The sequence below is a fragment of the Procambarus clarkii genome, chromosome 65 (genome assembly GCF_040958095.1).
Source record: "Procambarus clarkii isolate CNS0578487 chromosome 65, FALCON_Pclarkii_2.0, whole genome shotgun sequence".
Taxonomy (NCBI): Eukaryota; Metazoa; Arthropoda; class Malacostraca; order Decapoda; family Cambaridae; genus Procambarus; species Procambarus clarkii.
The window spans coordinates 9,938,563-9,953,265 of record NC_091214.1 but is presented as its reverse complement, the minus strand read 5'-3'; the positions used below and the strand labels follow the sequence as shown (position 1 = coordinate 9,953,265).

Sequence of the window (14,703 nt, the reverse complement as noted above, 5' to 3'; positions counted from 1 at the left end):
GGGAGGGGGGGTTGCGCAAATGGTTGTGCGGCGACGTGATGACGTCATGCTAGTTTGATAATTATGTTTGGGGAGTTCTGTCCACTCGTTTGGCTTTCGGTAGCAATATTTTCACCAGAATAGGGATTTGTTTTGGGGCGCCTACCTTTCTGGGTGCCTGTCCCGGTCGATGGCAGACATAGAATGCTCCCAACCACAAGGGGGTTTCTATAGGCCATTGCTCCTCGTGCCTCTCTGAGGGGGCCAGGTTCTGGCTCGTAGTCCCCGGTAGGCAAGAACTCCTAGCACTTTGACTGATGCCAGAAAGTTATACATATCCATTCAGCCTGGATAGCTCCGGGGAGCCTCCGGGACTCACCCAGAAAATGGTGTTTCATTACATTCAACGTTGGTTTTCTGTGGGGAGCCCCTATGGCTCCCTGGAGCTTATCGGGCTAATGTATGTTATGTTAGACTGGGACATTAGCTATGGAGTTCAGACCTACCAGGGACCAGCGCCAGAACATGGCCCCTTCAGAGAGGTTTCAGGGAGCAATGGCCCTGGAAAAATCCCATATGGTTGGGGGTTTTCCTTATCTGCCATCGACTGAGGTTAGGCACCCAGAAAGGTAGGCGTTACAAAACAAACCCACATGGTAAGAAACTACAACAAAAACCGAACAGAGAGGTAGAAAACTCCCTACAATCCCAAGGAAAACAATCAAACAATCAATTTACTGCCGCGCCGGTCGTCCGCGCAGCCCTCCCCTCCCCGGGAGGGGGAGGGGGGGGCCCCCCGGACCTCACCACGCCGGCTGCCTTCAGTTCGCAAGCTAGTGTCAACCGGGATTGACGCTTCTCTGACCTCAAATTCCTTGGCGGTGTTTGCCTCGTGTGGCGTTCTCTGCTGTTTTTATGTGGTGTGCAGTGACCAGGAGTACTTCATCAGTGCCGGGGCTGCATGCACCTAGGGGCTTTCTTCCCTAGGCGCCCTGTGAGTACTGCCCTTGCGTGTCAGGGTTATCTTCTCTGGGGCATTCGGGAACCGCTCCCGTACAGGTTCTTGCTGCTCGGCATTTGCCTCACCCTTGGGGCCAGCTCGGGCTTGGGGCCCTTGTTTGGCCTTGGGTAGGGAGTGGTATTGTGCTGGTTAGGGTGTCAAGGTGTTGCGCGGCCTGCCACCTAAGCGGCGACCGGTTCCTGTTGCTCTGGGGACGGTGTGCTTTTGTGGGGTTTTTCTTTTGTTTTGTTTTTGTTTGCCTGGTGGAGGTTCTGCCTCGTGGGCCCATAGTTCCCCTGGTATTGTTTTGGTGGCCCTCTGCTAGGCCCCTGTGCTTGTACACGTCCCAGGGGTTTTCAGTATTATCATTTACCCTTGTTTTGTTTGGGTTTCTTAACCAGTTAGCAACACCTTGCCTGGGCTTCCCGTAGCTGCTAACCTACGGGCCCTGGAAACCCCTGTCGGGGCTCAGGGACCCATGGATGCGTCTCTCGAGTTCCAACCTGCCTTGTGCGGGTTTGAAGGTTGCAGTGTGCCCTTGTCTCAGGGTGACAGTCACCTGTTTTGCCTCCGTCATGCTGCCTGTTGGGTCAACGACACCTTTGACCCGGAGTCTTGCGAGTCATGTTCTCTGCTTGTGCTCCAGTTTTACTCTGAGGATGTTCCTGTTAGGGTACAGGCAGCATCAGCGTTGCATGTTAGGTTTAGGTTATTGCAACGCGCTAGGTTGGTTTCCCACCCAAATGCCCCGAGGCTGCCCCGTTTTGGCTTTAGGGACCCTGACCTGGGGGCGTTGGTCGCTATGGCTTTGGCTCCAGCTGCGCCCTCTGGTCCTTCCCCTGTGGTTCTTCCTGCACCTCCCCCCCCCCCCCCTGTGTCCGGCTCCGAAACGTATGCGGGTTTCGGTTTAGGGTTTAGTTGGTAGTGAGACTCGGGCTGCCCCATCCGGGTCGGGGACGGAGGCATTTGAGCCGGTTCCTCCTGCCGAGGCTTCTGGGTCCCGCCAGCAGACCCCCTTCTTGTCTGCGTTTCTCTTGGACTCTACCTTTTCTTCAGGGGTAGAGGGTTTGGAAGACGGCTCTGCCCCGGGTCCCGACGTGGGGGATCCTGGGGCTGGGGAGGAGTCGACCTGGGGGCCTTGGGCCCCCTGTGACCCCGCTTGGGTGCTTTTGCCTTCCCCGCGGGGTTTATTGTTGCAGGGGGAGGGGTTTTCTTACCCCCCCCCCCCCCTTCCCTATATGAGTATGATTTGGGTTCGGTTCCGGGCGCCTTTGGGTACCTCGGCTCCATCTTTCCAGGGATTTGCTACATCCCGTATCTCCGCGAAGGTGGCTCGGGAAGCTCTTGCTGCATACCTCTTGCGAGACCCGGGTTATGCCTCCCCAATGGATCCGTCCTCGTTTGAATTCGGTTCTTCTTCCCGTTTTTGGGTGCGTTTGGAGGTTCCGGAGTCTTCCTGGCTGGCAGACTGCCCTTTCTTTTCGTTGGGGGCGTGGCATGGGTTCTGTCGGACCCGCACGCTTGATTGGCGGGAAACTGCTACTTTTATGCAGGTTTACCTGGGGGGCGAGTTTGAGCACCTTAATGCGTGCTTATTCGCTCCCGTGCTTTCTCGGGATGTTGGCCTTTTCAGCTGCACGTGCAGGTTCCTCAGCATTCGGCTTCATTGGTTGCGGAGGAGTTGCGCTCCCGTGGGCATTTGGCTTCGGTCATGAGTTTCTTTTCCCTTCTCGAGCTCTCTTATGCTTGGCTTGAGAAGGATGTGGGAGTGTTGAGTGAAGGGCCTTCGTCTGGGGCGCTGTCTTCGGCAGCTAGGGCATCGGCTGCACTGTTGAAGCTCTTTGCGCCCCTCCTGAAGGAAGCGATGTCTCTGTTTTTTGCTTCTCGCCTCGCGTGCCGTCAGGCTGTGCTCGCCCTCTCTTTGGAATCCACTTGGGCCCTGGCTCTTAGGTTTTCGTCTCCGTGTTGTCTGTTGCTGTTTGCAGAGACTGAGGTCTCTCAGTTTCTGCAAGCGGCTTTGTCCAGTTGTCGTCCTATGGCGGACTTGTTGGTTCTCCGAAGCAGTCGTTCTTGGCAGTTTCGGAGGGGTCGTGCCAGGGTTCCGGGTTCTGCTGGTCGAGGTGGGCCATTGGTGTCAGTTTCTGAGCTGTTGTTCCCTTCGGGGCCAGCGTCGTCTGGTCGGTGCAGTGATCGCCCTGTTCGACGGTTGGGTTCTTGTAAGGTGCGTCGGCCCTTTCGCGGTTTGCCCCGTTGACGGGGCGATGGGGGGGAGGCTCGCTCTGTTTGCCCACGCTTGGTCCCACGATTAGTGGGCCTTTTTGTTCGTGTCATCCGGCCTGCGGTGGCGTTGGGCGACTCGTCCTCCTTTGGGGGGTTTGGGGCTAACAGGGCAGGCTTCTTCTCCTGCGCTTCGTCAAGTCGTCTTGGAGTGGGTGCGCTTGGGCGTGGTCGAAATGGCTACGTCCCTCAGGTGGGTTTCCCGTCTGTTTCCAGTGCCAAAACGGGACTGTGCGGATCTGAGGTTCATTCTGGACTTGTCCCGTCTGAACCCCTGGATTTCTTGCCCCTCCTTTCGGATGACTACTCTGTCTCAGGTCCGGCTTCTGTTGGAGCCGGGTGCCTGGATGGCACCCGGCAAAATGGGAAACAGTATGGAAATACCTTATTGAGAAAAACGAGCTTATAATGGATGACGTCATTATACATTAGGCTTGACAGAAGGCGGCCTTTTAATCCCCCCTTTACTATAAATATTGAAAATGGGAATAAATACACTATAACAGAAAACGGACTTATTCAGGGAAGATGAAGACTGGCTAGCTGATGACGTCATTGACCATTAGCGATGCCTTGTGCATGGGTCACTGGGACAACGAAAAATACACGACTCATAGACCGTGCGTCAATGGGTAACTGGAGCATCGAAAAATACATGACTCATAGACCGTGCATCAATGGGTCACTGGGGCATCGAAAAATGCACGACTCATAGACCGTGTGCCAGAAAAAGCAAAACGCACGGTCTATGAGTCGTTTCCCACTACTACGTTTCCCTGGACCTCAAGGACGCGTACTGGCACGTTCCTATTCATCCGGGGTTCAGGGACTGGTTAGGTTTCGTGGTGGGGCGTCACGCTTACCGTTTTCGATTCCTACCTTTTGGCTTGAATCTGGCACCTCGCATTTTCATGCCTCTGACCCGGGTTGTGGTGACCCGTCTGCGTCTTCTAGGGATTCGGGTTTTGGCCTACCTTGACGACTGGCTGGTCTGGGCTCCCAGTCGGTCAGCTTGTCTGCTCACCAGGGATATGGTTCTTTCCCAGCTCGCCAGGTTCGGGTTCCTGGTGAACTAGAGGAAGTCCCATCTGGTTCCGTCCCAGGTTCGGACCTGGCTGGGTCTTGTTTGGGACTCTCGGACCGCTTCCTTGTCTCTCCCTCCAGAGGCGTTGCGGCGGCTGCGGGACCACCGTCAGCTGTTTCTGAGGGGGTCCCGGGTCACTCGGCGGTTGCTCGAGCGGTTGTGCGGGAATCTGAACTTTGCCGTGCTAGTCTACCCGCCGGGTCGGGTTTGGCTTCGGCGTCTGTTTTGGTTCCTTCGGGGACGTCCTTTCCGCCTCTCTCGCGATCGTTGGGTTCGTCCTCCGGGGGTCTTATGTCGGTTGCTGCGTCACCGGCTTCCTCATCGGGCTTTTCGGGGTTCGGTGCCTTGGCTCCTTCCCGAGCCCTCGCTCGATATGTTTACGGATGCGTCGTCTCTCGGCTGGGGCTTTGTGACCAGTGCTCACCAGGCAGACCAGGGACGGTGGTGTCTGTCCTTCCATCGGGCTCACAGCACGGTTCGGGAGTTCGCGGCTGTCTGGTTCGCGCTTCGGAGGATTCGGGTCGCTCGGGGATCGACCATTCGCCTCCATTCGGACTGTTCTCCAGTGGTTCGTTGCCTGAACCACGGGGGTTCTCTTTGGTCCTTGGCTCTTTGGGGTTGGTCCCTTTGAGTGGTTCGTCTGCTAGATTCTCAGTGATTGGCTCTCCGTGCGGTTCACGTCCGGGGAGTGTCCAACGGTCTGGTGGACGGTCTGTCTTGCTTCCTTCCCCTGTCCACAGAGTGGACGGTCGACGACGACTCATTTCGTTGGATCTGCCAGACGTACGGTCTCCCAGATGTGGACCTCTTCGCGTCGGCGTGGTCTCGGCGTCTCCCAATATATGTGACGCCCTTCGCCGACTGCGAAGCGTTCGCGGTGGATGCCTTTTGGCAGGAGTGGTCGAGGTGAGGTTACCTGTACCTCTTTCCTCCGGTCCAGCTGTTGCTTCGGGTTCTGGTTCGGTTGGAGACATTCCCAGGGAGAGTAGTCCTCGTGGCCCCTTGGTGGCCAGCCCAGCCTTGGTTTCCGGTGCTTTTGGCTCGGTGCCGAACCTGGGACGTTTCCCGTGGCTCCGTCTTTCAGCAGGGTGGTCCGATCTGGTACGGGGCTGGTTCAACCTTCTCCTCTGCTCTTCGCGTCTGGTCTTTTTGACGTGGGTGTATCACCATTTCTACGGTGATCAGGTGGCTTCTTTGATGCTGTCCCACCTGAGAGCTTCGTCTCGGTGACAGAATGAAGTTTCCTGTCATTCTTTTCGCCATTTTCTGGCTCTTCGTAGGTTGTCTTTTCTTTTGGATCAGGTTGTTTTGTCCTTTCTTGGCTTTTTCAGGACCGTCATATGATGCCTAATACTGTTGCCTCGTATCGTGAGGCGCTGGCGGAGCCGCTCAAGCTTGCTTTCGGGGTGGACGTCACATCTGCCCCGTTTCGTAAGCTTTCCCGTGCTATGTTTCACCTCCGGCCTGCTCATGCGCCTCCTGAGTCGTCCTGGTCCTTGGACAGGGTGCTCTCCTATCTTTCCTCTCCTCGGTTTGTGGTGACCCCTTCGGTTCCTTATTGTTTTTCCAAGGCTTTGTTTTTTGTTGGCATTGGCCTCTGGGGGCTGGGTAGGGGAGCTTCATGCTCTCCTCCAGTGCAGGGGTTTCTGCTCTATTGGTCCTGGGGGTAGGTTTGTCCGTTTGCAGCCTTCTCCATGATTGTGCCATAGGCACAATCAGAGAACACTGTATAAACATCAGAGGTCCGCGGTTGTTCAACGTCCTCCCAGCAAGCATAAGAAATATTGCCGGAACAACCGTGGACATTTTCAAGAGGAAACTAGATTTATTCCTCCAAGGAGTGCCAGACCAACCGGGCTGTGGTGGGTATGTGGGCCTGCGGGCCGCTCCAAGCAACAGCCTGGTGGACCAAACTCTCACAAGTCAAGCCTGGCCTCGGGCCGGGTTTGGGGAGTAGAAGAACTCCCAGAACCCCATCAACCAGGTATCAACCAACCAGGTATCCATCTTTTCTGGCGAAGAACGAGATGGCTGCTTTCCGGAGGGGTCCATGGGTCATTGATGCTTGGTTGGTTCGGCCGGGGGTGCATCATGTGTTGTGTCCAGTTGCAGCACTTCGCCGTTACCTGCGCGCTTCAGCCGGGGTGGCTGGGGATGCGCTTTGGGTTGACCCAGTTTCCCTCGTTCCCTGTTCCAGGGCTCGGGTCTCCCAGGTTGTCCGCAGGGTTATTAATTCTAGCCAGCCTGCGGTCTATCCTCGCGCCCATGACGTTAGGAAGTTTGCGGCTTTGGCTGCCGTGTTTGGTAATATGTCTCGGGCACATATTCGGGCGTGTGGATTTTGGAAGTCGAACAGGGTCCTGGCCGCCCGTTATTTGGTGAACGTCCCTGCTCCTCGTCGTTCTTGTGTTGCTTTGGGTCGCAGGTTGCAGCCAGTTGTCTCGACTTCATGTTTAGGAGATTGTGGCCGCCGCCTCCTGGGTAAGTCCCCTTTTTCCTTCTCTTTGGGTATGTAGCTCCAGGGAGCCGTAGGGGCTCCCCACAGAAAACCAGCGTTAAATGTAATGAAACGCCATTTTCTGGGTGAGCCCCGAAGGCTCCCTGGCTACCCTCCCTCTCATCCGGTCAGCGGGATTTTTCGCGTTGGTTGAAGCCTAGTTTCCGAACTGAAGGCAGCCGGCGTGGTGAGGTCTGGGGGTCCCCCCTCCCCCTCCCGGGGAGGGGAGGGCTGCGCGGACGACCGGCGTGGCAGTAAATTGATTGTTTGATTGTTTTCCTTGGGATTGTAGGGAGTTTTCTACCTTTCTGTTCGGTTTTTGTTGTAGTTTCTTACCATGTGGGGTTTGTTTTGTTACGCCTACCTTTCTGGGTGCCTAACCCCAGTCGATGGCAGATAAGGAAAACCCCCAACCATATGGGGTTTTCCAGGGCCATTGCTCCCTGAAACCTCTCTGAAGGGGCCAGGTTCTGACGCTGGTCCCTGGTAGGTCTGAACTCCATAGCTTATGTCTCGGTCTAACATAACATACATTAGCCCGATAAGCTCCAGGGAGCCTCCGGGGCTCACCCAGAAAATGGTGTTTCATTACGTTCAACGCTGTTTTTTTACTCTTGTTAGTTAGCTTCAGGCAGCCACTGGGATTTTCCATGCTGCTCTCATCTTCTCCAGTCAAATAATGTTACTATTCAATGACAGAGGTAAATGTGAACTGCTTATGATGGGGGATATGGAGCTCATGAGTGTTATTCCCAAAATACTGTATTGGAGAAAGGATTGTTTTAAATTATAGAAAGGTAGCTTGAAGACACATATGGTACTTCATTCAGTTTACTGTACTTTTAACCTTTCCATTTCAGATGGAGAAAATGTGCGTGTGAGCTATTTTGCTGCATCCAAGACAGCCGTCCCCAGTGTCGTCCCGTGCACTAATTATTCTTTATCCTTTACCACAACTGGAATTGGTCTCTCCTATTTTGAGGGTAGGTTGTACAGAATCATATTATTTGCCTTTCTCTGAGCTTTCCCCAATTACTGCTGCCGCACTACATCTTTAAAGATGTAAGAGTCTTTAACAACCGTGCTGCTTCGCGTTTATTGTGAAATTCCCCCGGTGCGCATGAAATAAAGTGTTCCCCAAAAATTATTTTTTCTTCAAAAATGATAAATTCCTTTCCCTGAACATGTCTATGTAAAAATAAATACCAAATTCCACTTACTTTAACTGTAGGGACGTGGACAGGGTGCGCTCTGACATCATCAGGGCCTGGTCACCCGTGCGTGAGTCGCCTAGACACGGTCGTGCGGACCATTCAAGCACCAGGTGTTGCCACAAATATATTTTAAATTATTTGTTTTTTGTATTTCCAGTGCGGTTTTATTTGTTTTTTTTTTATCGTATATGATGCACATTTGTGTCCTTTACAATATGTATACAGTAGAATGTTCATAATGTTCCATGGAACTGTGATACATGTGTCAGTAATGTGTCCACAATAAATGTTTATTGTTGCAATATTACCTGTTAAAAATTCACTAAAATTACAATATGTACAGTTTCACACACTATTTACACAGTAACACACTGTATTACACACTCAGTACTTTGGAAGTGAGTAATAATCAACGAAGTAGTCCATGGTACACAGCGCGACTTCACTCTCAGTGCACCAGGTACAGATAAATTTTCGCTTCCTGTTTCTGCATTCTGTGTGCTTGCAAATAACGCACTTACGTACACCCTTGGCTTTAGTACTTGTAGGTTGTATGTAGCCAAACTTGTAAAGCATAAGGTAGTATTGAAAAGATTATAGGAAAAGATCAATTTGTAAGGTAGTCTTGAAAAGATCGCTTTGTATGGTCCCACACAGGAAGAGATTCAGCTAGCCTCAAAGAGTGTCCGTCAGTTAGGAAGAGATTCAGGTATTCTTGAAAATATCTGTGGAAAACACCACCATGGAAGCCGCTAACACTGTTCATCTATGCTACTTGTATGAGATGCATCATCACTGAACCCAGAAAACGATTCATCAGTTTATCATCTAAATAAATTTGAGATAGCATAGGATTGCAAGGGTGACGCTCAGAGCTACAACTGGATACGCTCGCTGTATCGTCCCCATAGGTGCTGTATCACTTGCATCCGACCTTTGTGTTAGGTCCTTATTGCGCCTAGCTTCACCAATATTATGACCCTTATGTTCTTCAAACAATAAGGTTTGAATTTCACTGACAGAGCGTTATCTTTCAACACCGCATCGGACAGGTGTTTGGGAGCCAGAGGCGCGTGTGCCACCCATGGTTGCTCATTCAGTACTAACCCAGCCAGCAGCCCTAGGGCATTCTGGGAATTTTTTCCAAGATGGCTGCCTCTCACTGGAGGTCCTAAGAGTCCATTTCGTGCACAACCAACCTCGTACACATTTATAATTGGTACTGAAAAATAAAAAAAGAGTTTTCTCAGTTGGCGCAGTTTCACGCTGACTGAGAATACTCGGTTGGCGCAGTTATTAAGTTGTTAACAGAGTCCATTGAAGAGGCTTGTCAACAGTGAGGTAGATGAAGCTTCAGCACATACCACAAGCAATCTTTCAAATGTTCATGCAAGATATTGAAGGTGCTAGAGAGACACTGCAAAATATTCAGTCCAGCTCGAAATAACTGTCATAAAGTTCATTAAAAAAAATTAATACAATACATCAAAGTCTTTGACACCTACCCTCCCTCCCACACCTACCCCCTTCTCTTCCACACCTACCCCCTTCCCTTCCACACCTACCCCCTTCCCTTCCACACCTACCCCCTTCCCTTCCACACCTACCCCCTTCCCTTCCACACCTACCCCCTTCCCTTCCACACCTACCCCCTTCCCTTCCACACCTACCCCCTTCCCTTCCACACCTACCCCCTTCCCTTCCACACCTACCCCCTTCCCTTCCACACCTAACCCCCTTCCCTTCCACACCTACCCCCATGTGGAAGGGGAAGGGGTTCCCCCTTCCCCCTCCCGGGGAGGGGAAGTTGCGCAGACAGCGGTGCGGCGACATGATGACTTCATGTTTGTTTGGGAAGTTCTGTCCACTCGTTCAGCTTTCGGTAGCAACAGTTTCACCAGAATAGGGGTTTGTTTTGGGGTGCCTACCTTTCTGGATGCCAGATCCGGTTGATGGCAGACATAAAATGCTCCCAACCACACGGGGGTTTCTATGGGCCATTGCTCCTCATACCTCTCTTGAGAGGGGTGCTCAGAGCTACAACTGGATATGCTCGCTGTATCGTCCTCATCGGTGCTGTATCACTTGCATCCAACCCTTGTGTTAGGTCCTTATTGTGCCTAGCTTCATCAATATCATGACCCTTTTGTTCTTCAAACAATAAGGTCTGAATTTCACTGATGTAGAGCGATCTTTCAACACCGCGTCTGACAGATGTCAGGCTAGGGCTCCCTTCCCTAGGTGCCTTGTAAGTACTTTCCTTGGGGCCACCTTCCACAAGTTCGTTAGGTTCTGACTCTGCTAGGCTGTTTCCTGCTCGGTTTTTGGACGCCCTTTGTGTGCTGGGGTGTTTTGTCTCCCTTTGTTTACCTTAGGGTAAGGGGCAGTTTGCACTGGTATGGGGCGCAGGGTACTGCGCCCCATACCAGTGCACCAATGGTTTTCACCATTCAAAGTGGCCGGCTCTGTTCCGCCTGGGTACGCTGTCCTCTTGCGGGGTTTTCTTTTTCTTTTTGTTTTCCTGCCTCTCTTGGTTGCCCCCTGAGTACGGTTCCTGGGTACTAAATTCTCTTCAGGTTGTACCCCCTGCTAGGTCCCCATGAGTGTACACGTCTCAGGGTTCAGCTTTTAGTGTCGTTTGGTAGTTTGGGCGATGGTTAACAGTACCCTGCCTGGGCTTCCCTGAGCATGAGTTCCATCTCAGGATCCTGGGAATCCCCTTGGGGACGCATGGGCCCGATGGATGTGGGCCCCGAGTCCTCCCTCGCTTTGTGTGAGTTCGAGGGTTGCTCTGTCCCCTTGTCTCAGGGTGACTCTCACTGTCTTTGCCTCCGTCACGCTGCCTGCTGGGTCGGAGATACCTTCGACCCAGAGTCCTGCGAGTTTTGTTGCTTGCTGGTGACTCAGTTTACCCAGTCTAGTGAATGGGTACAGGCAGCGCAAGTGTTGCATGTTAGGTTTAGGTTGTTGGAACGTGCTAGGTTGGTTGCTATGCCGGATGCCCCGGGGCTGACCCGTTTTGCTTATAGGGACCCAGACTTGGGGGTGATGGTCACTTCAGCTTTGGTTTTGTCTGCACCCCCGTATCCTTTCCCTCCTGTGATTCGGTCTGGCCAAGCCGCTTCCGGCTCCAAAACGTCTGAGGGTTTCCGGGTCTGAGCAGAGTTTAGATGGTCTTGAGACTCGGGCAATCTCGGGGGGATGCCCCTTTCAGTGTGGCGACAGAGGCATTCTAGTCTGCTCTCCCTGCCGAAGACTCTTGGTCTGACCAGTGGGCCCCCTTCCGTCCGGCTTTTATGGCTGCGCCGACCTTTTCTTTTGAGGCTGGTGCTTTGGGAGATGACTCGGCCCCGGGTCCGGATGCGAAGGATTCCAGGGCTGGGGAGGGGCTGACTTGGGCCCCGTTGGACCCCGCCTGGTTTTTCAGCCCTCAGAGCGGGGCTGACTGTTACAAGGAGAGGGGGTTTTCCTTCCCCCCCTCTGCATACGAGTTGGATTTGGTGTCTGCCCCTCCTCAGGTTCTGTTCCATGTTCCCTTGGGTACTTCGGTCCCGTCTTTCCGGAGGTTTTCGGCTTCCCGCATCCAACCTGGTGTGGTGCGTGCGGCCTTTGCTGCATGACTCCGATTACGCTTCAATTATGAATCCGTCTATATTCTGGTTTGGGTCTTCATTTTCCTACTGGATCCAGTATGAGGTTCCGGAGTTGTCCTGACTGGCGGACTGTCCTGTTTTTGGTTTGGAGGCATGGCATTCCTTCTGTCGTTTCCACACACTTGTGTGGAGTGAGGCATTGATGGTGGTCCAGGTGTTTTTGGGGGGCGAGTTTGAGCACCTCAATGAGTGCTTGTTTGCTTCTGCCCTTCCTCGGGATGTATGCATTGTGCAGCTCCATGTGCAGATTCCTTCCTTTCGGTTGCACAGATTGCTGAGGACTTGCGTGCTCAGGGCCTTTTGTCTTCGGCTTTGCGCTTCTTTTCCCTCTTTGAGCTGTCTTCGGACTGGCTTGGGGAGGATGCGGAGGCACTTGGGGCCGTTCCTGGGTCCGGTGCCTGGAGCTCAGCGGCTTGCTCGTTGTCTGCCTTGTTGAAGCTGTTTACTCCGATCCTGGGCGATGCGGTGTTGCTGTTTTATACCTCCGGCTCGTGTTGGCAGGCGATACTTGTTTCCTCCCTTGGAATTTGCCTGGGCCGTGGCTCTTAGGTTGTCTTCGCCCTTCTGCCCCTTGCTGTTTGCAGATTCTGCTGTGGCGCAGTATCTGCAGGCGGCTTCGGCTAGTTGTCGCCTAATGTCTGATTTGTTGGTTCTCCGGGGGTCCCAGGACAGGCCTTCTCGGAGGGGTTGTGCCAGGCTTCGGGTTTCGCTCGTCGGGGTAGGCCACTGGTGCCAGTTTCGGGGCCGGTATCTCCTTCAGAACCACCACCGTCTGATCGGTGCAGTGTTCGCTCTGTGCAGGGCTCGGGTTCTCGTATGGGGCGCCGGCCCTTTCGCGGTTTGTCTCATTGACGGGGCGATGGAGGGAGGCTTGCTCTGTTCGCTCATGCCTGGTCTCACGATTTGTGGGCTTATCGGGTCGTCTCCGACAGTCTGCAGTGGCATTGGGTGGCTCCTCCTCCTTCAGGGGGCTTGGGGCTGATGGGACAGGCCTCTTCCCCTGCGCTCTGTTAGGTCATCTTGGAGTAGGTTTGCTTGGCTGTGGTTGAAACGATGACGTCCTTCAGGTTGGTCTCCCGTCTGTTTCCAGTCCCGAAACAGGACTGTGCAGACTTGAGGTTCATTCTGGACTTGTCCCGTCTGAACTTCCTGGGTTCATTGCCCCTCCTTTCAGATGACTACGCTGTCCCAGGTCCGGCTTCTGTTGGAGCCGGGCACTTGGATGGTGTCCCTGGACCTCCGGGACGCATATTGGCATGTCCCGTTTCATCCGGGGTTCTGGCTCAGTTTTGTTGTGGGGCGTGAGCGTTACCGCTTTTGTTGTCTACCGTTCGGGTTGAATCTGGCACCTCACATTTTCACGTGCCTTATGTGGGTCATGGTGGCCTGTCTGCATTTTGTTTTTGTTTTTTGAGATATATACAAGAGTTCTTACATTCTTGTACAGCCACTAGTATGCATAGCGTTTCGGGCAAGTCCTTAATCCTATGTTTCCTGGAATACGATCCCCATGAAGAATCGTTTTTACATCCAAGTACCCATTTTACTGTTGAGTTAAACAGAGGCTACAGTTAAGGATTTGCGCCCAGTAAATCTTCCCCGGCCAGGATACGAACCCAGGACAAAGTGCTCGCACTTTTAGGTGCTAGGGTGTTGGCATGCCTCGACGACTGGTTGGTCTGGGCTGCCAGCCGGTCCGCATGTCTGCTACCCAGGAGTTTGGTTCTTTCCCAGCTCGCTGGGTTCTGGTTCTTGGTGAACTGGAGGAAGTCCCATATGGTTGCCTCCCAGGTTCGGACTTGGCTGGGTCTTGTTTGGGACTCTCGGACCGCTTCCTTGTCTCTTCCTCCAGAATCTCTCCTTCGCCTGCAGTCCAGTCTTTGCTGTTTTCTGGGGGCTCTCGGGTCACTCGGCGATTGTTTAAGGGGTCTGTGTGGGAACCTAAACTTTGCGATGATGGTCGGGTTTGGCTGTGTCGCCTGTTGTGGTTCCTTCGGGGATGTCCCTTCCGCCTCTCTCGCGATCACTAGGTTTGACCCCTGAGGGTCTTGCGTCGGTTGCTGCGTCGCCGGCTTCCTCTTAGGGTTTTTCAGGGTTCAGTGCCATAGCGCCTACCCGAGCCCTCACTCTGTGTTCACGGACGATGGGGTCCATCCTTCCGTCGGGCCCACAGCACAGTGCAGGAGTTTGCAGCGGTTTGGTTTGCACTTCGCAGGGTTCAGGTCATCTGCGGATCAGCGATCGGCTCCATTTGAACTGCTCCCTAGTGGTTCATTGCCTGAACCGAGGGGGGTTCGATGTGGTCCCTGGCTCTTTGACGCTGGTCGCTTCGGGTGACTTGTCTGCTGAGTTCTTGGGGTTTAGCTTTCCTGGCAGTTCACGTTTTGGGGGTGTTAATGTCTGGCGGACGGCCTGTGTCAGTTCTTTCACCTGTCCACCGAATGGATGGTCGACACCAACTCATTCAGATGGTTCTGCCAGAGGTTCGGGCGCCCGGAGGTGGACCTCTTCGCGTCGGCATGGTTGCGGCGCCTTCCAGTGTATGTCGCGCCCTTCCCCGACTGCGTGGCCGTCGGGATCGATGCCATTCGGCAGGACTGGTCGAGGTGGGGGTTCCTGTACCTCTTTCCCCCGGTTCAGCTGTTGCTCCAGGTCCTGACTTGCTTAGAGACTTACCAGGTGAGAGTAGTACTTTTGGCCCCACAGTGGCCGTCCCAGCCTTGGTTTCAGGCGCTTCTTGCACAGTGTCAGAACCCAGAGGTTTTCCTGCAGCTCCTCCTCTTTCAGCAGATTGGGCCGGTGAGTCACGTGGCTGGTTCGGTTTTCTCCTCGAATCTATGCGTATGGTGTTTTTGACTCGAGTCTATCATCATTTCTATGGTAATTAGATGGCTTCATTGTTGGTGTCCCACCTGCGGACTTCATCTAGGCAGCAGTGTGAAGTCTCTTGGCGGTCTTTCCGTTTCTTTCTTCGGCTTCGTAAGTACTGTATACTTCAC

General features: G+C 53.5%; 1 protein-coding gene across 2 annotated transcripts in view; it reads left to right on the top strand.

Moving 5' to 3' along the window:
* The window catches only part of LOC123770980 (probable tRNA (uracil-O(2)-)-methyltransferase), a 156,979-nt gene that overhangs the window by 73,965 nt on the left and 68,311 nt on the right, over positions 1-14,703 (top strand). For both annotated transcript variants that reach the window (XM_045763146.2, XM_045763145.2), the window contains one exon: positions 7,698-7,820. In XM_045763146.2, the coding sequence (XP_045619102.1) occupies positions 7,698-7,820 (123 nt within the window). The remainder of the gene's footprint in view (positions 1-7,697; positions 7,821-14,703) is intronic.